Source organism: Telmatherina bonti (genome assembly GCF_933228915.1).
Source record: "Telmatherina bonti genome assembly, chromosome: 24".
NCBI lineage: Eukaryota > Metazoa > Chordata > Actinopteri > Atheriniformes > Telmatherinidae > Telmatherina > Telmatherina bonti.
In genome coordinates, this window is record NC_136633.1 from 15,118,482 (window position 1) to 15,144,730 (window position 26,249).

Genomic DNA, 26,249 nt, shown 5'->3' on the forward strand with positions numbered 1-26,249 from the left:
TTTCAAGTGTTGTTAGGTGCCTTGGGTTTTTCGTCCCACTGGGAACAATTAATTGCTGAAACTAAAAACTGAAACTAAAGGGCGGTAATTCAAGACAAAGTCTCACGAAGAAGTAACTAATTTTGATGTTAATGTCCAGTATCAACATGAAAAGGATGTCTGTCCTGAGGTTGGCATGCTGAGCAGCATAGTGTTGTATTTACAAAGCATAACTTAACATGTCTGATCGTGTATGGATAACATTCCACAGTGACTTTCATCTGGAGGCGGAGCTTGATACATAAATGAAGACTTGTGGGATAACGACTACATCTGCATGCAACGCATCTGTCCAGAGTATTCTCACAGTGAGAGAAGCCCATCTTCAAAGCTGCGCAAACACAGCCTTTTATCTATATTTTAGCATGTAACACACAGAGGGCTCTTAAATGTTGCACCAACACAATTAGAACACTGAAATGTGACTCATGCATGCTGGTGAACACAGGCCAAATTTGTGTTTGATTTCACAAGGTCTCGTTTCACTTTCCTTGCACATGGGATTGTTGGGACTCGGCGCTGGGTAATTGTTATTGCGAAGCTGCAAGCAGAAGGATGTGCGGTGATGAAGTGTTATGATTGCGACGGTCGGCACTCGTGGTCGGTGTGTAGTGCAAGCTGCACTCAGTGTCATTGCTTGAAAGCACTCAATTCAGTCGAACTCATCTCCCGGTGCCTCTCTCTGGCTCACATTCGAGGCCTCCCATTCGAGGAGGCGAATGGAGAGTTTTGGCAGCTCTCTGAAACACTTGTGCACTCAAGGACACACACTGCCTCTGCGTTCAGCATGTGGTCGAGAAAATGTATATCGAGGCATGGCCTCAGGGTAGCTTATAGATAGATGAGGTGTCTTTTTAAATTTAGATGCTGAAAAATGAGCTTAGACAGAGTGGTAGTGGTGTGCACGAGTACATTAATTCAAAATGGGAATAGCGGGGCAAGGACCTTAGTCCGTAGAGAGGCTTTTGGCACCCTCAGTGATTTAAACAGAGCCTTCTGGGCAAAAGTGGTACTACTAGATCTTCACTACATAAAAGCACCTGCTCCACCCCACCAGCGACTCCACACCTGACACTTCCAGCCACCTCTACACTGGGCATCCCTCACACCTAGGGATCAAGAGAATGGGGGGGGGAAAGGGAGGACAGAGCGCTTTTATTCTCACTCTGTCATCCCCGGGGGACCCTGGGAGTCATAAACTATGTCGGGCTAAACTATTGCTCTTGCTTTCTACTCTCTGGGCAAACGTTTGAGGACTGGTGTGTGTGAATGTGCCTGAGTGTGTCTGTGTGTTTTGGTTTCTCTCTGATCTCCCTGAGCGCTGACCTCCATTACAGCCGGATGACCCGTCTTTCCCATCTCACTGCCGTGCTCACTTTGTCTTTACACACACACACACACACACACACACACACACACACACACACACACACACACATATTTGCACACATGACAGGTGATAAAGCTGGCAGAGCTCTGAAAAGGCGGTCCATGTTCTAGGTTACACACGCATGCATCAGAGCACTAAATTAGTGTATTACCAGGCCTATGTGCTTCACATATCAACCGTCAGATTCACATATTTGCCAACACAAGCAATTTGTCCTGCATCTCTTACATTCTCACAAAAGCCAAAACCACCCGGGGAGGCTTTTTGCAACAGAAAACATGCATATGCATATGAGTGTGTGTATCTGTGTGGACGTTGCAAGTGTGTTTGAAGCTGGCACTCCAGTGGCTAGTTTCTCAGTGGTGAAGCGTGAGCCTGCCTTTAGATTGCTGTTTAACAAGCTAGCAGACAGAGCGTATTGGCTCTGGATGGACAGAGCCACCCGATGGGAAAAACAAAAAGTGGAAAAGAGGGAAAGGAAAACAGAAGGGAAGAGGAATGATGTGGTGAAAGGAGGGGAAAAACTGAGCAGAGAGGTGGAAACATCGCAGAAACAAATAAATGTTGCAGGAATAAATAAAGTGTGTGCTGTGGTTAGCTCTAAGTTGATAGAAATTTTAGCATCTCCAGATTCTTTGTTACGTGTTGCGGCGAACAATATTAGCCAGGGGCAAGTGAACATGTACAACGGCATATCCCATTTCCACCGATGAACATCGAGTTCGCCTAAATGATCTATCATAGAACTAAGTAATCTCCAAGGGTATTTACTAGCACAGAACACAAAGAAAAAATGTATCATATGGAAACTAGACATACTACAGTTCATGTGTTTCTGGATATTATTCACATGTTAAGGAAGTATGGAGTGAGAGAACAAGAAGGGGGTTTAGTGCAGCATCAATGTTGATGCAGAGCCAAAAAGCAAACCTATCTCGATCTATTTTCGTAAAAAATAAGGGTAGCCATAATAAGATTCAACTGAAGGGATGACTGCGTCCTGATTTAGAGGTATGGTAAGAATATTGATAATCTACAAGGGACTGGGAGTAGAGGAGCTACTCCTACACACCAAGACAAACCCAATGAGGAGGCAAGGGTTAGGATATGGAGTGGATGGTTCCCTGGGAAGATGTTCGAGGCATGCATCTGTTTACTTGGAAAGTCTGCTTCATTTGGGCTACTCTGAATGTGAAAGCTAACTGTGAAGCAAAAGAAGCTTCACTTGACCTTGTCTACAAATGCTAATCTCTGCCTGCTTCACATGGACCAGTGCATGGCATTGTGTCTAAACACAACCAAAACATACATGTGAGGCACAATGGGTAACCCTTGCTTGGAAAAATGGCTCAAAGTTGGAAGAACAAGGTCAAAGTTTTGACAGGGGTATGTTCAACCCAAGACTGCTAGGATCTGATGCAGCTCCATGTTTTTTGCACATGTGGTGTAAACAGAAGATTAATAGGAATTCTTCTTTGTTATGCATCTCTTCATATCTCTTAGTAATTCTCCAAAATCAGCATGAACACAAACTTAGCCTAGATGAATGTTGTAATGAAGTGTTCTTTCAGCAAGACAAACCCCACTCTGCATGTATTCTAAGAGTCTAGTTGCTGAACTGACCTACCTAACCCAGATTTGTCAAGTGCTGAAAAAAATGTAACCTACATTAAAAAAAAAAAATAAAATAAAATAAAAAATAAAACATTGTGAGGGATATTGCTTATTTCAGCAAAATAAACTCTGCTCCTCATGCATTCTAAGAGTGTAGTTGCTGAAAAGGCATACCTAGTCCAGACTTGTCACCTGGCTAAAAAATAAGCTAGATAAAAAAAAAAAAAAGTTATATTGCTTATTTCAGCAAGACAAACCCTGACCTCCATGTCTTCTAAGAGTGCAGTTGCTGAAATGACCTACCTAGTTCAAACACGACACCTGGTTAAAAAATTTAACCTATACTAAAAAAAATCCCAAAACATTTTGTTAGTGAAATTTCTTAGTTCAGCAAGTCAAACCCCGCTCTCCAGCTCTGTAGTTTAAGAGTCTCTCTGCTGAACTGACTTGCTGGCCATCTATTCCTGAATATATATATATATATATATATATATATATATATATATATATATATATATATATATATATATATATATATATATATATATATATATATATATATTAAAGAAGAAAGAAATCTTGGACTTAAAATATGATTTGTTGCGTTATTACTATTTCCGAAATTTTATTTATTTAAACATTATTTCTTGGGTGTTGTTCTTGTTACATTCACATGTAAGAGATTTAAAAGGATTGTTGTAATATCTGACATTTGCTGAGACTTAAACATAAACTACTATCCTTCTGCAAAATCTCTTCTAAGTATGAAATTGCAGCCTTGAAATCCAATGCATGAGATGGAGGAGAGGCAGAATAAGTAAGCACAAGAGTTGAGAAAGATAAGGTGGCAAGAGTTTGAAACTACCAAGCATGTTCCTTTCTTCTTCTCTACTCGATCACTTCAGAATTCCAAAAAAGCCATATCTCATAAAGTAGTGCTGTTTTTTAATAGAGTCTTGTTCAATACATGCCTGACTGTGCAGCACAGCGCAGTTCACTTTATTACAGGCACTGACTGAGATGCTGCTTTCATAAGAATTTACCGCCAAATGCACAATCCCACAAAGTGACAACCTCAGCCATCTCTTTGACAGCAGTAAGACTTTACAGCCCAGACACACAGGCATGAATACAAATAGACACAAATTGTTGTGTTATAAATACTCACATCCATGAACTCCACATTGGCTTTAGGACCGGTAGCCTCATTGAGGATTTTAATAGCGACAGGGATTTTCACTGTCTCACCTTCTGGGACCCAGATGCCCTGAAATATACAAGCAATCTCCATAAATGCACCACTCTAAGTCCTAATAAACATGCCCAAACACACACACACATACACACACAAACACATAACTGCAACCTCAATGCTTCTGATTAGTGGTTGTTGTGTTTAATGGCATCTACTGTTCTGCTAGCATTGCTATGCAGGTCTGATCAATCTAACCCAGTAATTTTGCAACTAACAAAACCTTTTAATATAATATTCTTACTAATTTATTTGCTGCATGATGTTTAAATTTGACAGTTTGTTATAAGCAAAGACCTATGGCTCATATATTGTGCCTATAAATTCAATGTAGTTTAATGACATATTTTATGCCACAAAATCAAACAGAAGCATCAATACTGGACTTTGACAGGTTTAACAAGGGTTTTTGGGATGTTATAAATGTTATTGTTCAGTACATTGAATTAAGGATTGCTGGAATAGTCTCCAACTTTCCATGACCCTGAGTGGGAAAATGGATGGATGGACAATGAAATGAGCTAACAAATAGTAGTTTTTTGTTCTATATTCTTGAGCGGACTGAGTCCAGTGCCTACCAGGAAGTACTTACACAAAAGCAAATGTCTTTGCTCTTTCTGTAAGATGTAGAACTGAGTTATAGGACACGTGCGAGGTCTGCATCTTTGCAATTTTACCTACTTACAGATATTGGATACATTCAAGGACGGGTGTGTAAAGTACATCCACTCATGTAGACACTCTTATAAATACTTAAGCACACTAACTTTGTAGACTGTTCCAAAAGCTCCAGAACCAAGAATCTTGACTCTCTTAAGCTCTGTTTCCTTCAGGATGCGTAGCTGTGCTTGGTTGGGGGCTGTTCCACTTGGGGTTAGGGGCTCCACCAGCTGAGAAAACACAAACATATGAATATTTAGAGAATTGGCCAAATTTCCAAACTTTTCACCAACAACTCTATTAGATTACTAATCTCATTTAATGTCAATTGCCTTCTTAAATGTATAGAATAATAGCTCACATACAAATATGTGCAAACGTAAATATCAAGAAAGGTGTTACTAATTAAAATGAAGGTATTCCTCTGAAGTCATGATGCACTGGTGGGTAAATTGTTCAACTCAGCTAGTGTCTTGCATAAAATGTCATGTAGAGACCCACTGTATATGATGTTTCCATGGAAAGAAATGTTTATCAATCTTTTCATTGGTTAGCTCCAGGTTTTTTTTTTTTTTTTTTTTTTTTTTTGTTTTTTTTGTGCACATAAAAGATCTTAATATACCTAAATATGTTTGTACCATTGGTTTGTTACTTTTTCATTAGAATCAACATTAATACCATTACGATGTAGATTCTTTTTGCATAAACATAAATATACAACACACACATATTATTTATCAAACTCATCAGGTTGAGTCTCATCTAACTCAAAATGGCCAAATATAACATGTTATGTTTAGTTTTCCAGATATTCTTGTCTGTTTAGCACAACTCGGTCCAAAGATTTTGGAATTGGTTAATATCGGCATCGATATTAAACAGTTGGACAAAATCGGTATATGTAAAAAAGCCAATATCAAACACTCCTAATAATGCCCAAGCACTTTGATTAAAATAAAATATTAAAACAAAACATTGTCACCTATCATCATTTTTCAACATGACATCTGATTGGATACTTTCATCCTGTGACCTTGGAGAGAGGGATACACCCAGTCCCTTTTATTCCCAAAAACCCTCAGAGGTGAAAAGAAATTGTATGTTTGCAAAGTGGTATTCTTATTTCTAAAAACAACAAAAACAACCCCAATAATTTGACCAGAAGATACTGAGGTATGGCAGAGAAGATCCCAGATTACAGTGAGGAGGAAGTCCAGGAGCCGTTGGCCGTAGTCGGCTCCCCCTAGTGGATGGCCCCGGAAGTGCTCCGAGGGGAAGTTTATAATGAAAAGGTGGATGTGTTTGCATATGGAATCATCCTATGTGAGATTATTGCAAGAATACATCCAAAGAGATGGGATATTAAATGGGGAATTTTTTTATTTCTGTACAGGATGGCACACCTTTAGGTTTTTAGACATAAAAGTATGTAAACCAATCCCATTAAACCCCCTTTCCCAAATCGAAAATGATTAAAGTGTTTAAAAAACTCTAAGCGCTAACCCTGGTAATCCTTAATACAAAATGGGCGTATTACTGCACGATGTGTTTCCAAGCATCATGCGAATTTACAAACTCCAAAAGGTAAAATGGAAAGGGTAAAAGGGAAATGCTCAAATACCAAAATAGATTCCCAATCAGTTATTATTATACAGTTGTACCTATTACAGTGATGACCTCTTCCTTATGTTTACCTTTAAAATAACCCTAAAGGGCTTGTTTTCCACACATGAAGATGTGATTACCTGAAACAACTGACCCATTTACGTGCCAAATACTTACATTGGAGTATGTTGATATAGGACTGCTTCTTTTGAAACATTAAATAGAAACAAGTCAAGAGGAGAGAAGCATCAGGTGAATACATGGGTTAACTTGTACGAATAATAAAGCAACCAGAAAGAGGGAGTTTTGTGTTCTGATGGTGGTTCAACAAGGAAAATGCATTTATAAACAAATAAATAAAGGGTGTGAAGGTGGAGTTGTGTTCTGACTGGCAGCTACCAGCATGGACTGCAGTGGGCCCACCACTAAGCAAATCACAATCTGGTGTCAGCTGCTATCACAGTCGACAAGGAGTAGCAGCTCACCAGCTGTGCACATACAAAACAATTCCAATTCAGGGTTTTGACAAGCCTCCTCTGCTCTGCTTCCCTGCCAGTAACAGCTGACACTGAACAGCATCCCAGCAGCTGGCCTGGTCATCCACCTAACCACTAGCTGCTCAACAAAGCCTGGGCAACTAAATTAAAAAAAGCAAAAGTTGGCACCTGGAACCCAGCTGTGAAATTATCTGAGCCACACACACATACACACACACAGTTCACCCAGGCAGCAACTGTAACACATGCATAATGTGCTTGTGCAGTCAACGCATTCATAACCACTGATGACATCGGCTAATCAGCCACACATGCAACGCTAACAGTCATATGGCACATGCCAGACACCAAACACATGGGTTTACTTCCATTCAAAAAAATCAATGCACCTGATCGATACATGTCTTAATGAGCAATCAGCCCATCGGATCCCTGGTTCGCTGTGGTTTATCAGCAGTATAATCACCCAGCTCGACCGCAGACATCAAACAATATAATGAGACCATATATCAGTCAGTCGGCCATATGAGCACTTACTCAATGTGATATAAAACCATCAGCACAATAGGACTGGCAATGGCGGTGCCAGGCGGGTCGGCAGAATGGATGACATTGCCTGCGGCTTGGCAATGACATGTCGTTTAATGGCTATTGTTATGGCTGGGCCTGAAGCCGCAGTGTAAGCCTGCTGAGATGTGACTGCGGGAAGTGAGTTAACAGACGGAACAGGGCAAGAAAATCACCAATAAATTCCATTAGAGAGAGAAAAGGGAAGTGAGAGACATAAAAGAAGAGAAGGTGAAGTATTTAAAGGAGCGATTGTGTCATATTTGCTGGTCATGCTCTGTCTCATACTCAGATGATTTAGTTTAACATAGAATATGCTTATTCTGTTTTTTTTTTTGTGCTTGTTTGTTTGTTTCTTGTACAGAACTCGTCACCCTGGAAACCTATGAACAAAACACAATAAAAATGTTCTAAGCTTTTGTATATATAAAATAAAATGTATATATAAAATAAAATGTCTTCAATAGGATTCAAAATGAGGTTAATGCACATGTGTAGCAGCACATAGCACATTTATTTAGCAGAAATATAGCTAAAAGAAAAAAAAAAATCCAGAAGCAGTGTGCAATAAACTATGCCCAACTTTACTGCCTCTATAGGAGTCGAGGCGCTACGTAGCGACAAGAAGCTGCTGATAAAATGTGGTTGATTAGCTGATAGCTTGACAGTGCACGCATATTTGGTAACACGTTTTGGCAGTTATCTGGTCTGTAGCATTCATGTGTGTGTCGACACCTTGCCAAGATGGAAAGACATCAGAAATAATCTCAGAAAAGCAATCTATCATAAACATCTGGCTGCTTTTACAATTGGCAGAGGCCCAAAGCGCCACTGAGCCTTTTGGACGTTTTAATATATTCATATGAACTTCTTGGACTTTCGTCCAAACAAATGTCTCAGAATGCTTTCGTTTAGTTGTTTAAATATCCAAAATGACTAAAATGTTATCTGGAGTTCCCCAGTTTTAGCCCTGTCACTATTGTTTTAGGCGTCTGCTTAAAAATTGCATATTCATTATGCATTTAGTATGAACCTCGCCATACTTTTGTAGTAAAATATTAAAGGATCATTTGAGATTTTTTTAAAGATGTGTAAATATAAGCATATGTGTTAATGGGAAAGAATGAGCATGGCACGTAGCATTGGTGAAAAAAATTTCAGGATGGACTTTTCAGAATGCATGCATGAATAACCTTTAGAATGGTGCAGCTCGAGCGTTATACCTCAAGCGGACAAAATGTGGACATTATCTCTGCAAAGACCAAGTGAAACACAAGGGAATTAGAAAGGTTTTTGCACAAAGAGTTCTGAAAAGGTTCCAAAAATGGCCATTTTGAGATAGTTAGCACCAATCATTGTCAAAATACACCAATTGTGGGACCTCAAGTTTTATAATAGTGGGATATAAAATCAAAGTACAGACAGATCCCCTGGTTAGGGTCAAACTCATTGAAATTTTCACCATTGTTTAGTTTTCGGACATGCAATCCATATTACAAAAATAAGATTCTTTTTTATCATCAACTACACATAAAAAAAATACCGTATGTTGTTGTGGTAACCATGCAAATGACTTACACTGTTGTTGCCCAAATTATAATGCTCAAAGTCATTTTAATGCACAAAAGAATAATAAAACAGCTGAAGTTGAACTTCAACCTGCAGTATGAAAACATTAATACACTTGTATGTGTTTACAGTTTATCTGCAATTCCAATAAGTACAATAGTTGGACAACAAGTGAAGTTGTTTTATGACTGGTTCGCGTTTTATTCTAATACTTTACCCACTTTCTTTTAATTCTGCAAAGGTCCACAGGGATTAAAACAATTATTGCACCAATAAACATGTGGAAGCTTGCAGCACAATTGCACAGTTGAATGTAGAAAGAGTTAAGTCATCCAATGATGCCAAGAATCTCATGTATATTAATTAGCTGGATTTAGCAGTTCATAGGTCTAAAATCACAGTGTTAAATGTCTTCTAACCGTGTTTACCACAACAGTAAAGGCAAGTTTCGTCACTTCCATTGGTTAATAGACAAAGAACATTATTTGCACTTGCAGGCATGTGCATATACTGCACGAACAGAAGGAAAACAAGTGTTTCTGTCGGGATTCTGAAAGAGAATAGAAGCACAGGGAGGTGGTGATGGAGCAGTAATAAGAGCAGATGGCGACAGGCTGAAGCTGTTATTGTTTCATTAGGACGAGGCTGGGCCAGACTGCGAGGAGAGGCAGAGGAGAGGTCTATTAAATACAATACAGACTCGTGGCCAGTAAAACTCTCTTGAGCTCGCTCTTGCTTGCGCACACACGTGCACACACTTGCCACGCCACTTTATTTACTAGCTAATAATGCACCGTGCCTTTGCCAAATGAGCTTCACTGGTGGCGCAGTGGACAGGATGCGGATGCTTCATTGGACAAATAAGCAGTATGTTTGAGCCTCCAGCTAGAATACATTCCCAGAATTACTGTGTATTGAATAAGTAAACAGTGTCTTCAAACATAAACTTGCTTTGCAAACCCCCGGGTGTGTGCTTTAATGCTCACATTACCCATTCAAAATGCTGCATTTGTTTCGCTTGGTAATTGAAACACACTGAGGTGAAACAGCATTGTCATGCCACAGCCTTTTGCCTTGAAGCAATAATTGCAAGAGGATTAAAAGTGGGTTTATAAGCAATTAAAGTACTATTTATAGGTATTCCACGTGCAGGAACTATAAAAAGTATCAGAAGAACTGATGAGTTAAACAGGATTATTAGACTTAATAAATGTATCATAAAACTCATTTTATTTTCTTCAAGGTCGCTAAACAGATGATAAAAATTCCATTAATATCAACTCGGATGGCTGGAATAGCTTAAAGACACTGAAAGGAAACACTGGCCATGTTTTCTAGGTGGTGTGCAAAAGGGTAAGAAGGCATAAAACAAAAATAAACTACTGTAGCGTTTGCAAACCCTAACCCACTGTGTCTGCATGATCCCTCTTTTCTTCCTCCAAATGGACTGAACACACCTGATCCAGGAAACGGTGGAAAAACCAAGGCGTCTGCCAAACGTTATGTTTCCAAAACTGTCTGGTGTTGATCCGCGCCCACCACGGCTACGGATTTCTGTTCTTGGCCGGCGAGATCGGAATCGGTGATTTACCTCTGCTAATGTAGTCCATCTGCCTCCAGCGTGTGCATCCAGAGATGCTTCTCGGCTCATCAAAGTGACACAGGAGAGTTTCCCGAGCCTTTCTGTCAACTCATGCCAGTCGGCTCTTCTACTGCGACCACTCTCCTCCATGAGGATGACTTGGACTTATTACTCTTTCCACGGTATCAGAAGCTTTATATATCCAGTTTATACAGAGTAATGGAAGTGTGTATTAATGGAAAAAGGATACTTTTATGAATGGGTCTAACCCAAGCGGCAACCTCCGGAGGTAAAAAGTGAAGCCTATGCGGAAGTGCATAAAACTGCAGTTCGCCCTTCATCCACTAGGGGCTGGCTCCAAAACAGAGCAAATCCCCATAGACTCCCATGTTAAAAAAGACCAACTTAACAGCAAAAATAAACATGTTTACAGCCTGGTTCAAAAATCCATTTTCGGTTTAATAGGTCAGCTTTACCTTCATGACAAGTGTGGGGGGAGTGATTTTTTTTCTAACTCGCCCATTTAAAAGTAATTTAATCTTCGGCATATTTAGGGGCGTGTCTTTTTGATTGATAGGTACCAATCTCTGGCTTCAAGTAAGAAGAACGTAGAACAACCGCGGATTTTAGCCGGTTAACAACGTGACTTAGCTTTAACCCGCTTACCTCCGTTAGCTGGTTAGCTCCCGTTATCTCGGGGTTAGCTCGGTTAGCTCTTAGCTACAGGTAACTCGGAGTTTGTTCGATGTCAATCATCCACCATGACACTCACGGCTCCCCTCTCAGCTCCACCTCTTTGCCCATATATATATTTTCCGGGCGAGACGACGCGCATGACGCTGCCAAGATGGCGATGGTAGGAACCGCCCACCAAGCTTCAATTCAGCTCTTCAGAAACCTATGGGTGACGTCACGGAGGCTCCGTCCATCTCTTTATATACAGTCTATGGTCTAATCAGGTGTTCAAGAATATTAGTTTTGAATCGTTTGCTAAATCAGGAAAAAATCTTACTAATATAATGCTAAAAAGATGCTATCTTGACTTAAATCTGACATCAGGCTTGTTTCATTGGCAATATAAAGCTGCCATGTGTGCTTTAGTGACGATGCCATGCGCCTGCATTCATCAGCCAGCTCTGGGGGGCTAACGGTGGGAGTTGTCCTGCTCTCATGTAAGCTGAAATCCTTTTCTTGTAAAGGAGCAGAGGAGAACGTGTAAGCAGCATGGCAGCTGTCCACACCCCGTGGTGCTGAAACATGTACGTCGCCATCTTTGTACAAAGCTGCAAAAGAGAAAGACGATTGGTCCTGCTTCGCTGGACTGCGGTCAAAGTTCAAGGCTTCCAACAGCCAAGCATGTCTGCTGTTTGAACTGCTCTTTCTTATGTAATACCCATTTGTCTTTCAGTGGTTTTCTTAAAGGTTTTACAGCTTGTTTACCATTGAGGTATGTGTTTTGTTTTGTTTTTTGTTTTGTTATCAAGGTGAGACATTGGAAAAAAATGAAAAAAGGTGGAGATAAAAAGACAACAACAAATACTAAAAAAAAACAAAAAAACAATGGAGGCAGATGAATAAAGATTGAGAGATCAAAATAGAGCATAAAAAAGAAGGTGATGACACAAGAAAAGGCAGACAGAGAACGGTAAAACAAAGAAAACAATAAAAAAAAAAAAAAAAAAAAAAAAAAAATGAGCTAGCTGTGTGTGTTTTGCAAGTCAACACAGTGCAACAGCCTTCACACCTGTCCTTGATATGGAAATAATAGCTGAGAGCTCAGATCGCGTTTTGACAGCGCCAACTGGAGGCATCTTTTCCCGTCTGACGCCAGAGGTGAGCTCTGTGTTTTAACCGCTATGGCAGATAAGGAGAGCAAGGGGGAGTCCCTGCGCTTTGGCTGTCCCCAAATCCCTCACCCAGACATGCTTGATCTCCATTCACAGACCCAGAGTCAGCTCTATTATATGTTTGAATAGAGGATTCACATTCACCAGCCATCCAAAGCCTATTGCATAGTTTCATCAGCCTGAAAGAGGCTCTGGGAAGACTGGCGGTGTGCAAGAAGCACACTTTTTTTTTTTTTTTTTTTTTAGTTTTCTGGGAAAGTGTAAGAAAAAGAGTGTTCCTGCTGAATGAATCGGTACAATTATAGCCCAAAAATGGCATTTAAACATATAGAATTGTGTAGTCGTGATCAGTTAACATAGCAAATGACACGTTCACCTTCCTACAGGCTAGATTCTAACAGGCAATATATCCAAGCAGGTGACCAAGAGCTTTCTTCTTTTCCCTTCAGCTCTTATATGCAATGACCTACAAAGAAAGGCCAATTTGGTTCAATGTTGAGCTCAGGATATAACTAATACATCTGCATATGGGCTGTTGTGGGGATCAAATGTACAGCATGACCTGTACCCAACAGATCACGGGTGTTTAAGTTTTAATCATGCCCAATTAGGCATCTTCAGAAAGTGCAGGCACTGACAAGGCTGCCCGAAGGAGTCAAACTAAGTAAAAATCATGGAAATGCATTAAGAAAGATACAAAAAGAGCAAAAGAGGATCCTTCCCTGCCCCTCCTTCTGTGACAGTACATTAGCAAATCTGCTTTCCCCCCGCAGGTCAAGCTGCAGTTGGAACACAACCTGGCTGATTAAGATGGATGCGTACGGCTGGGATGAGGCAGAAAGTGCCCATGGTCGCCCTCCTCTTGTCTCCGGTCTGACAGCTGTCTATAACACTGCAGCCTTTACCTGTAAATTAGACTAATGCAGAATGACAGGCATCCTACCCCACTCCTCAAGGCAAGGCCACTCAGCGGGCCTGCATTGATGATACAACTGCTGAGCTACGCACACGAAATGATGGCAGGGAGTGTCTCATAGCAACACAAAAGTGATCGGCCAGAGCTTGAACGCACATATATGTGTGTATAACTCACACTAGACTGCACCTTAATCTTTGCCTTTTCTCCTCTGATTATAAAGTCCGCTCTGCTGTCTAATGCATCCAAGAAATGAAGCATCTTCAAGGCCAGATCGATGGGCAATGGCGGCCGTGCATAATTTGAAAATCTCCTGCACACAGCATGGCTCGGCTAAGTACCTTGCCAAGGTTCAATGTTTCAAGGTTTGCTTCCGACTTGAGCTCAGTTCAGCTTAAAAAGAAAGAACAAATCTGTAGTTTGTCTGGTAAATGCTTTCAGGTTGAAAATAAAAACCAAAGAGCAGACAGTTGTTTTTTTTTTGTTTTTTTTTTAAAGAATCAACTAGCATCTGGTATATTTTAGGGGTGGGAAAATCAAATCGAAAAATCGAAAATCTGGATATTTTTGCTTTCCAATTATAAAATCGGATTTATTTGTGAATTTTTTTTTTTTTCTTCAAATAAATAAAAATAAACCATTATAAAATTTTTGTTATTTTGAATGTTTTTATTGATCTTTTTACTTGTCTTCTTGGGCATTATATCATCAGAGCGATGATCTGGCTACTGTACTGTTTTTTCATCATTGAAATCAAGAAAAATGACGAACAAAATAAAAGTTTTAGACAATTTATTTTTGTTTTTAATCTACAAAAATCAGAAATATCAAAGAATTGTGAGAATCGCAATTCAAATCGGATCGGCACTGAAAAAAATTGGAATCAAATCGGGGCAAAAGCATATCATCACAGCCCGAGTACATTTAGGTGCCTCAGAAGGAACATAAGACAGATTATAAAATATTAATATGGTCATTTGCAAGTATATTACACCGTTTTAGGAAGCTTAGTAGAACACCACACCTTTAAATGTTCAAATAATCCTTTCATTTTCAGCATGCCTGATCACTTTCAGTGTGAAAAACCCCGCTTTATTTAGAACTACCTCTTAAAATCCCCTCTTGAAAGGCTCATTCTGCTCTAATTGATCAAATCATGATGGTTAGCAAGTCAGCTGCTCATTCATTGCATGATTAATGATAAATTAGCCACGAGCAGGGCGATTTGAAAATATGTTTGCAGGGGGAGGCAAACACGGAAGGTGTGTTTTTCCTTATTAGAATAACACATGGAATGAAAAAAAAAAAGGTTAATATGTATTCTGTGTGAACTGGTGTGATCTAAACCGTCTTACCTCCGTCTCCAAGAAGCGGCGCAAGGCCCTCTTCTTCTTGATGCTTTTGCGTCGAACGTAAACGGCCACGGTGAGCGCAAGAATGACGATGATAAACAGACCGCCGATGATGCCAGCGGCAATTAGAGGCGTCCTGGAAGGATGGAGGAGAGTTTTATTATTTATTTATTCATAAGAACATATACAGTATATGAAAGCATCTATTAACAACTGACTGATGGATGGAGCTTGCAAAGATTACCAGTTTACTGCAGGTTGATGTTTTGCCAAGGATGACATACATAGTGATATATATCCATTAAATCAAATGTTCAGGAAACTTCAAAATCACAATATAAACAGTCGATCATTTACTAATTAAAAAAAATTTTGGAAAAAATATTCAAGTATTTTATAAGTATTAAGATACAGAATACCAACCAATCAACATTCAGGTTTTCCTTTCCAATTTCACCTTTTCTCCAAATATAGTAAAGAAAAAACCAATGTACAAACCAGTGTGATGACACCAGGCTTCTTTTTCATCTTGTATATAAAAAAGCACATCCTCTTGTTAATTAATTCCATTCTTCCACCAACAAATAAGAAATAATAGCATAAATAAATAAAGGTATCTCTCTGTCTTCCACTACTTTCCATCATCTGCTTCTCGTTTATAGCTCCAGTTTACAAAAAAGCTCAGACACACAGTTCATGTAGCTGTTTTAGTAGCTACTTATCTATTTATCCGACCAAGTTTTCACACACGCTGATCATTTCCAACACAAAGGCTTTTCATAAAAGCACTGCTCCCGTTCTCTTTTCCAGTCAGAAGAAAAACCGACATGTTTGACCTTGTGAACAGGAAACGGCTTGTTCGTCATGACCTATACTTCATTTTACCTCAATCAGACAGGCTCTAACTTAAACTCTCCCTTTGCTTTACCACTGTTAAAAAAAAACAAAAAACAAAAAACAGATACTAAAATGAGCAATCAAAAGCACCTATTCCTCACAAATGGCTTCTCCTCCTTCTGGGGTAAAATCTGCTTAAAGGACATGTAAAGGTTGGAAGTTAAAAGCTCTTTCTCATCAGTACTGACAGCACTAATGCGTTTGCCATTTACATACTTGGTCTTGTAAATACTGTTATGCTAGCTTTTATTTCTGTTTTTAAACATCATTCTTTGTCCTTATCACCCCAGTTTTCTGCTATCCGAGCTCTACTTTTGCCTCTTTGCACCTCTTTCTCCATGCTATAATCTTCTCTTCCCCTCCTTTCTAAAACAGAACCACATAAAATAGAACCCCGCTCCAAGCTGATACTTAAAGTTCAAAAGTCTATCACTGGTAGAAACCATTAGCAACTAATGGAAGACTCGTGTACTACTGTGCGATGCTGGAGCAAGGTGCGGCAACATTTGCCATATCGATCGCGGCCGACTTACGAAAAGGGGAGCCTGAAATTTACAAAGAGCTTGTAGGTTCGGACGTAATGAGACATACAGCCATGCAGTGAATAGCAATGTAGCAGTGGGGGAATGATGAGGTCAAGGAGGGGGGAAAAAAAGAGACAAGGAGAAGCGAATAAAGGAAGTCCAAGTGGCAAGCAGGAAAGCAAATAAGAAAGAGGGGAAAAGAAGCTTTTTTCATGAAGCTCTGGTTAAAAAAAGGGAAGACTTTTTTTAATTAGAACAAAGACATTTACAGCAGAAACTGAGACGGGGGGGGGGAGATAATGCTGCTGCAGTCTCAATAGCGTCCTTCAGGACAAAAGAAAAAAGTGTTGCAATTATGTTCCCGTTGTTTAAGAGGAACTTGACGCCTCTGTTAAGTGGATTAAATGGTTTAATTCAATTTAAAAGACTTTTTCGTTATTGAATTTTCTCTAGAGGTGGACTAGGGACACAAACACAGCCCTAGCATTGGGGCTCAGACCGGCCATTGCATGATTATGTACACCGGTACACTAGTGGTTTCCAAACTTTTTCTGCAGAAAACCAAAGAGCATAAACATAAACTAAAGAAACATACAAAGAAACGCGTCTCTAGTTTTAGTGGATGTCTTGTATAAAGATCTTGTCAGTATTATTATCCATTCTTCTGCTTCTGTGTGAAACAGTTTTGGACAAAATATTCAAGTATTTTATAAGTATTAAAGTACTTATAAAAGTATTAAAGTATTTTATAAGTATTTATAAGTATTACATTTTAAAACAGGAATCTTTTCAAACTACTTTAGGTGAGTGGAGTTTTCTACGAGACGATGCTGATTTAGTAAAACAACTTTGCTAAATATGATAGTCGGATAGTTTATCTCTAAAGTAACCTGCAGGCTTTTCTTTTTGTTGAGAATGGAAAGTCCCCAAGTTGTGTTGTGACTTGTTTGGCTTCATACTTCATGATATTAAATGATCATATTACAAAAGACTGTGGTCTCATTATAACCCACCATTAATTATTATTATTACTGGTCAAGCAGGGACAGACATGCTCCATCATAGTTTGTTCTCTTTTCTTAATGACTTGAAGTCTCTTGTTGATTTATCATCATTTCCTATGAGTACTTCTACAAATTTATCCAGTGTAAAACGTTTTATTTAGCCATGCAGTGCCCCCACTGTGATTACTCTGGGCCCCCCTCCCCTGTGTTATGTCAAACAAGTTCAAAAGATTGAAAGATTTTACTTTTCTTGCATTAGTATTAACACATGGACTGATGTGTATACTAAATAATCACAAAAAACGAGATCAAGTGTTTAGATTCTGAATATTGTCCATCAACACCAACACAGAAGTTGCCTCTAAAATATTTTGACCCAAAAGTAGGAGGCTATCAGCCCACAACCAACAATAAGTAGGCCTACATTCACTTTATGAAGACATAAAAGACCTAAATTTAACATCAGATTTTTTTTAACCAGTAAGCACAACCATTAACCAGCTGTTTTACTGGATGAAATTAATCATTTCATAATCACAGCATGTCATGTGAACAAAGGCCAACTCTGATAAAGTCAGGCAGAACAACATGAGACAGAATTTGTAATCAGACTTATCAAGGTGGCTTACACCTGTTGTTAACCTGATGAGACCAAATATTAATGTTAATATACTTAATTAGATTCGAAAAGAAAAAATGGAATAAAGTTTTATTTATTCATTAAATCAACAGAAAAGAAAAGAAAAAATGAGTTAATTCTAATTAACTTGGCAAACTTGAGTAATTTTAGGAATAATAAAAAACAAAAAAAAAACAAAAAAAAAAAAACACCAAATTATTATTGGATCCATTTGGATTTGAACCCTGAGCAACAGTTGAAAAGAAATACGTATATCCATTCTTATCTATCCATCCATAAATAGTTATTTCTGTAATGAATGGTTAAAATGTTTCCCCCTTACAGGCCGATTTGTCTTAACTGGCTGATTAACTGGCACCAATATTAACTCCTTTTTTTAAACATTGGTTTAAATTCCTTCAATCAAAGCATTTCAGTCAGAATAACAGCATTTTATACAGTGTAAAACGTGGCTCATGCTAGGGCAGCGCATGTTATAGACCTCTTAATCCCAAACATTTGTTTCCAGTAAACATGTCATCATAGTCTTTCTTTAAGATAACCAGCTTTATAGCATATTATTTAAACTCATTGTTTTGAGGTTTTGCAGAAAAATAAGTCATTGCTTTGAGATGGTAAACTGTTATGTTTTTTTGTTTTTTTTTCTTTTTAGCTGTTTCTTATTCTTTATCAATCCCTTTCGGGAAACATCTTCTCTACATCTTGGTTACACAACCAGCATTTACTTAAAATCAAAGCAAATTACATCAATATTTTTGTAGTTTTTTTTTATTTTTTATTATTATTTGGAGCTCGTTTTATCATAGTTTCCATTGCACAATGCAGTGTCAGTATTTAACACTGTTCTGCACCTACTAGCCAATGCTAAAGTGTCTGATGAAAGCCAATGAGATGAACTGAAAACATACATTAATACCAATAATAAAAGTTCAGCCATGACTTTCAAATGTTGCAAAATGTTAGGAAATTGATTCACATCAAATCCTGACCATGGATTTTGTCCAAGTACAGTCAACAGCAGCAGATTAGGCCCTCTTGTTAATGAGCATCTTGAGAAATGGGATCTAACTGGAACTTTAATGAGTTGTGGCAGGATCCAATGGTGGTCTCCCAGTCCTACATTACCAATGTATCTTGAGATCCTTTACCTGTCCATCATCCCGACACAATCTTGGAGTCTTGGCCCGATGCACCTGCAGGGCAGAGAAACCACAGAGATCATCCATTAAATCAGGGACGGGTTATGAGAAAACCTCATGTTGTCTTTCTTCCACGTCAATCAGCTGTCTCCGGGGCAGGGACCTGAGCAAAAAAAAAAAGGAGCTCGGCTGACCACTTGTCACCGTGACAGGAGGAGTCGCACACTGGCTGGAGGGCAATGTTCATGTTTCATGTGATATTTGAAAGAATTGTGAGCTCAGAGAGCACTCTTTCAGCCTATAGCTGTCAGTAAACGGAACACAATGTTAAAACCTTTAGGGAGCTGGAAAAAAAAAAAAAACATCCATGACAAAAGCCACCTTCTAAAAAATGAATATGCCCCCACAGAATATGGAGTAACAGCATAAAACAGGTGCTTGCCTTTCCCAAGTGTGCACCCTGAAAAAAGGAATGAGGTTGAGAGCTCCTGGGTGTGATGTTGGGGGTCTGGTTGCAGATTGTCAGGTTGACATAGGCGCTACGTTCTGGTGTGACAAGGCTTTTCCAGGATGATACCACGACACTTTCACAAAAGCTGCTGCATTTAGATGCTTTTTGCAAAGTCATTTATTTATTCATTCATTCATTCATTTTCTAAACCGCTTAATCCAATTCAGGGTCGCGGGGAAGCTGGAGCCTATCCCAGCTGGCTTTGGGCTGGACAGCTCGCCAGTCCATCCCAGTCATTTAAGTTGTGATTTGAGATCTTGGCAGACGGCAGATTCCAGTGAGGTCATTTAGATGGCGATACATTTTTGATAAAGGTCAACTTCAGCCTTGGAAAAGACCTAGAAAAAAAGGGTTTAAGTTAACCTCCTTTATCCAAACCACAACCATTTCTAAAAGAGGGTTTGGGATCATTTCCAATCAAAATGTCCAAATTTCAGCTCTCTACCTGATGGTTTGGTGTTATGTCATTCTGAGATAGTCCTTCTTCATTATGCTAATCATCAGTGTCACAGGTCAGCAAGATATTTAGCGTTATTCTACTACCACCATGCTTAACTATTAAAGTTCATGTTTCCATCTTCATTTTGTCAGATATATCTTTGTTTTATTATAAGATTAATCCAGAAGTCATGTAGTCAGCTGCAAAACTTCATCATTCTTGTGGTAAATTTTAAGCAAGGGCTTCTTTCTAAGACCAGAGTGGTGTCAGAAAATGGGTGGCGCTTTTAAATGTTTCTTTACATTCCAACTTATACGTGCAAAGCCTGGGATGGTAATTCTTCCAGACACTGGCAAAGTGACCACACCTTGATTAATTTGCCCTTTGGTGCAGTTTTTTACCTGATTATCTTAAAATCTTTAGCTGTTTAAATGGGCCATTTAATGTTTATAAATTTAAGCCTTGAGGTACATTGTTTACCTTTTCTGATTTCACAAAACTTACTGAAATTATTCTGTTTTAAAACATAAAAAGATATATTGTATAAAGGCTGAACAATATATTAAAAATGTATCATTATTTAAAAACTGCCAAAACACTTTGATGTGAAAAAGAGCAAATGTAAGAAATCAGGGCAATACTCGAGAGAAAACATTACTACATGTATTACAACTACCTAGCATGCACAGCTGCAAAAGTTTTGTTAGACTATTTAGAGAAGCATTTGAGTATTGCAAGTAACACCGTCACTGCAATGTTTAGGAGTGATATTACAAATGGTAGAAAGTGGCAGAAAAAACTAACATCCAGTTTGTAAACAAAACACAGCAGTAAATAAACACATAGATAGTTGCAAATATTTGCCACAGGAGCTTGTGCAGATCAGACGGAGAAATCCTCAAAATATATGCTAATGCTAGTACATAGCTAGCTGCTTGCTAACTGTTAGTATTGGCCTATATGCCTCATTGCTGTTTATTAACCATCATCATTTTGCATGAAAAGATTTCTTCATTTCCAAATTTATGTTTTTGAAAATAAAAAGTCTCACTTTCAAGCCAGAAGTGTCTCCCTGTTTCAGTATCTGACAATAAATAAATAAATAAATTAGGGGAACAAACAAAAAAAAAAAAAATCTGTAGCTGTCACATCCTTATAAGTCGGTACTGATAACACACTAAACTAATGGCAACAGCTGGTGACCAAAAAGTGATTAGACTTTTTAGTGAGTCTTTGAACATTAGTGTGTGTGTGTGTGTGTGTACGAGCTACTTGAGCACATAAAACACACATTACATTGAAAGCCAAAAGAGTGGGCTAACTTTGGAATTAAATTGGTGACAACTGTGACTCCTCCAAAACTACTTTATTGTCAATTAAATGGTGCACCAAATAGCTAATTAGCAAGAAAGCGGTGCATTAGATGTACTGGTCCTGTATTACTACACAACAAAGGAATTAAAGTGACTATTTTTCTTATTCATAAGGCTGTGTAATGAGCAAACTACCTGAAGATGCTGATTTTATCCAGCCTCAGTGTAAGTTATTCAAGTCTTGACGTTGACTATTACTTTGTAATGTCTATCTTTAGCTTGTACAATTAGCAGCTCAGCCTTGGGCTATGTCTTAGTGTTGATTTAGAGCCTCGTTTGGATGAACGCTGTTGGAGAAATTATTATGGGTTTTGGTTTGAATTAAGTATTAGACATATATGCATTGATTTGCTGTGATCCTGCTGTGTTTTGTGTCTATGCACAAAGCTTTCTTTAAGTTATATGATCCTTGTCTGGAATGTGCAGACAAAGTCTGAGACAGGAAGAGTTTCCTGCAGGGCATCTGTTTTTGTCAACTGCTTGGTTGACCAGTTGTCTAAAGGTTAAAGGTAATAAAGTAATATAGTGAGTGATTGATGCTTAGTGAGTTCAGTTTAGTCTTAAATAAGAGATAATGATTGTTTCATATGGTCTGCCCAGCAACTAGGAGGAGTTAAGCATGGTTTATAATCGGGTGTTACTTCAGCATCTGCAGAGAGAGTTCTCTCTCCAAGCTCCAGCGTGTGCTTGTATTAGTTTATAATAAAATGTTCATTGTAAGAAGACAGTTGACTCTTAGATGTATTACAACTTCTCAAGACCAGAGTATTTTCCACCACAGTTTTTGGGGGCTCGTCTCGGGATCCTGCGTCAGTCCGCCCAGGTTGGGAATAGACGGGTTGGCCACCTGAATCCACAGATTCATCCTAAGAACCTCAATTAGAGAATTTCAGAGGACAGGACGTCTTTCTCCCACCCGTGGTCGACTACGCCAGGACTCCTTCTGAACCAGTGTGAAAAGGCAATGGTGAGAAGTGTTATTCTAAATTTACATTAATTTTCAGACTCAAACTGGAGTCAAACATTACTAGAAATTTATCACAAATTAATAATCAATATCTTAATTAATAATCACAATATTTTTCTGTTTTGTGGTCAATTGTCTTCATTATTCTCATTGTGACAGGGATTCTCCTCCTCACCTCCTCATCGAAAGAATAACTCAAGGGATAAGAGAATAACTTAAGACGAGATCAGGTTGACGTCATAAATAAAATCCTGTGAGTTTAAGTTAAGTTTAGGTTAAAGTTTAAGTTAAAAATCGTGAGTAACAAGATCAAGTCGTAAGTGCTGTGAGCTAGACGTAGCAAGACCAGACCAGTAAATCTTGTGAGTTACAAGTCCGAGACCAGTAAATTAGTCAGTAAGTCCTGTGAGCTCGAGAAGCAAGGCCAGGCCAACCTTGAGTTAGAAAATTGAGAGGAAAGCCATCTTGAGTGAGGAGGAACAGAGAAGAAACTGTGTGGGCTGGTTTCTGGAGACATTGAGAATTTTGCCTGATAATTCTACAAAGGTGTGGGATTGACCCTCTGTGTACATCCGCTGCAAACAGAACTAGTTCCTTTGCAGTAGGAGGTTGATGTACAGCACCATTAAGAAGTTGAAATCTCTGTCTTCATGTGAGGGGAAACTGGGGTGGTTGTGTAAAATTTCCTGTGTTAAACTTGATTGGACTGATTGTGTGGAGAATTAAAACCACGTCTTGTGAAGCCACACCGGACTCTCGCAGGAGAGCCTAGAAGCTTGTGTGGGGGTAGACAAACGTGGGGGCACGACCCATTCACATGCATTCATCCAACTGTTGAAGTGAATTGTTTGTGTAAAATCTAATTTACTGCAGTAAGAAAAAAAAACAAACAAACAACAAAAAATGTACGAGAGAGGGAAGTGAGGAAAAGAGTGTGTTCATTAAAGGCCTTCTGCTCACTGAAGGAGATGATGTCAGCATGTTAGGCAGAAACAAACATATAAATCCTGTGTAAAATAGCTGCTTGTGCTTTTCTTCCTAAAGCTTTTATAAGAGCATAAAAGCCACTCCCTGTATGAATGTGGAACCTTTTCCTAAAGGAAAAGCATTCTTTATTATCACCTGAGAACATTTTAAAGAGCAACAACATATTAAGAATGAAAAATCAGAAATGTAAGAGATGTGATTTATAGTATTAGGAACTTACTATGTTAAATTACTGTACATTGTGTAGGCAATAAGCTTAGGTTTCTGTCTGTTCCCTTTCAGACATTCATAAGGTGATTTTTATTCCTTTACTACTGCAATTATTAATTTACACCTAGCATGTCTAAATAAATTTAGATAAACTGGAAATGAATAATGCAGCTGAAGGATGCTGAAAATAAGCATAATGTTAGGAAAAAAGAAAATTCTTGACCTTAAAATAGGAATGGTGAACCAACGTAACTTTGCTAGAGTAAATTTCCCTTGCAATAAATTCACTTTAGCTAAATGTGAGCTAACGGCGAGAAGAGAAGTTCTCAGAACAAGTGTATCTTCTTAGCAAGATCATGTTCAGCTTTCCCAGGAGAGAACTGAGTTATGAATCCACTGATAATATAGTCTCACACACACAATTACAATGTAATATTCAAGTTACATGATGTTCACAGCACAGAACATGGTCCACATAATATGTTTGCCACAGGATTCAGAAGAAAACTATTATAATTATGAGGCTATGATCTTTATTTTCCCCTTACTGGAGAAGAAAATACACCACATGACCAAATGGTTCAGTCTCAAAAGCTCGTCTGCTGTATGGTGTTGGACACATTGCAGCGTTCCCTTCTAAACCCTTGTCAGCATGCAGCTTGGTCCACAGGGACCTCAAATGTCTATCTTGCCTGAAGGGGATTCAGAGGAGGGGCTGGGGGAGAGTGAGTTCTTGACCCGGGTCACCGCAGAGTTCTGGGTGTCACACGCGTGGTCAGTCAGGAGACTGGAGCAGAAACGGTCCCTACAACCTACAGCATCATTTCACCTCCCTTCTGTGTCAGCTCTGAGTCCTGGAGCAGAACCTGATATGCAGATGTGGCTGCATGGACCCGGCCGCTGCTGATGGCCCGGAGATCCCAGAACCAGAGGGTCTGGCAGAGCCCTGTTGGTTGTGACTGTGAACAGTGTGGATATGGCTCCTATGGTGGACATGTGAGCTGGATTTTCACCTTTGACCTCTGGAGGTGATGGATCCTCCTTGTCCTCAGACTGTGTTTCAGTTGTGGGATTTTCTGGAAGTAAAAGACTAACGGATGTGGCCGACAGGCAGCAAGATCCCACCCCGACTACAGAGTCAGATGATGTTTTCTGGAATAAGCTGCACCCTGATTCTGTCAGAAAGACTGTTGGGTTCACTCAGTTCTCTGTGGAAAACCTGGATCTCCTTCCTTGAACTTTTGCCTACTTTCTGATCCTTTACATGTTACTCTTAATTAATTACACATATGAATCTGATTTATCTACCAGGAAGCTTTGATGAACATGTGTCGGGCACTTCCTGGCATGAATTTCTGATTGTATGCTGATTGGAGGAGAGCATGGTGGCTGTGGCGCGTCTGACTCCTGAGCAGATCGAGTGATACGAGCTGAATGATTATCCACAAGACCAGGCCAAGAAATGAGGCCCTACAACCAAACATTTACTCACTGTTTCTGCTTAGCTTTATACCACATTTATGAGCATGCATAAAATTTTGCACTCCTACAGACTTCTGCAACTGAACAATGACACAGACATCTCTGCTCTGCTGCAGGGAAGCTGTTCATACAGACTAGTCAACTTCTGGCACGCTGTGCCTTATAAAAAACAAAAAAAAGGTGTCAAATTCTGCCGCCTTTTCAAAAAAAAAAAAAAAAAAAAAAAAGTGTGATGAATACTAAGTTTTTAATGTTTGAGACAGAATAGATGTCAAAAGAGAAAAAATAAGCCGCTATATGACATTAAATAAGAAGGTAGCTTTGTAATTTCCCGACTTCAGTGAATGCAACACAGGTACAACAATCTCCGTGTTTTATTTGCTGACAGCTGGTGTTTTATCCCTAATCTGAATTCATTATTTTGAATTAAAGCAGATATGCTCAGTGGTTAAAATACACATCAGATGATTTTTGTTTAAAGAGTAGAACCAACTCTTGCAATGGCTGCCAGTAAACAGACCAGTCTCTTAGTTAACACGCTTAATAAGTAAACAAACAAGTCATTTAAGCCCTGTATGTCCTCAAAATAACATGAATATGAGGCAGATTATTTGAACAGTATTGATACTTCCAAAGTTAAGCTAACTATGCTAAACCGTTAGCCTTGGCCTTTTCTGTTACACACGTTTGCATTAAAATCATTAAGGAAGAAGTGCTGTGAGTGTGTGCACGTACATGTGTGCGTCGTGTTGTTGTAGATGAAAACAGCTTTACCATCAGTATTAGAAGTTTGTTTCTAAATTCTGCTTTAGTTCAAATGTAAATAGAAAACAAACAGCTTTATTATGACCTGAAGGTCTCTGGCTGTTCAGTACCTGAAGTCCAGCTGTTAAAGATGGGTTTACATCTTGTTGCTTTATGCTTATGCTTATGTTCACAATATATTTGGAATAGAAAGCCAGTCTTATCATGATCTCAGTTTTGTGTGTGTTGCTCCTGAATGGGTCTGTTGGAGTCTAAGAGAGACAAATCAGAGTAAACCATGAGAATAAACTAGACTACATTACTGATTAAATCAACAGTTCTGAATGAGCTTTATTTAATATATGCAGAGATTCTTCAGTTTGGTTCTGCTTCTGTCATTTAGCAGACATGACATAAACAACACGAGCAGTAAATCAGAAAG

General features: G+C 38.9%; 1 protein-coding gene across 1 annotated transcript in view; it reads right to left on the reverse strand.

Annotated features, from left to right (window-relative positions):
- LOC306773740 (receptor tyrosine-protein kinase erbB-4-like) overlaps nt 1-26,249 on the reverse strand; it is a gene marked incomplete at its 3' end in the record, with an annotated part of 325,583 nt that overhangs the window by 38,426 nt on the left and 260,908 nt on the right. Inside the window, exons 16-19 of the mRNA XM_079263638.1 lie at nt 19,104-19,148; nt 14,894-15,026; nt 5,063-5,185; nt 4,212-4,310 (exon numbers count right to left, since the gene is read on the reverse strand). Of these exons, the coding sequence (XP_079119764.1) occupies nt 4,212-4,310; nt 5,063-5,185; nt 14,894-15,026; nt 19,104-19,148 (400 nt within the window). The remainder of the gene's footprint in view (nt 1-4,211; nt 4,311-5,062; nt 5,186-14,893; nt 15,027-19,103; nt 19,149-26,249) is intronic.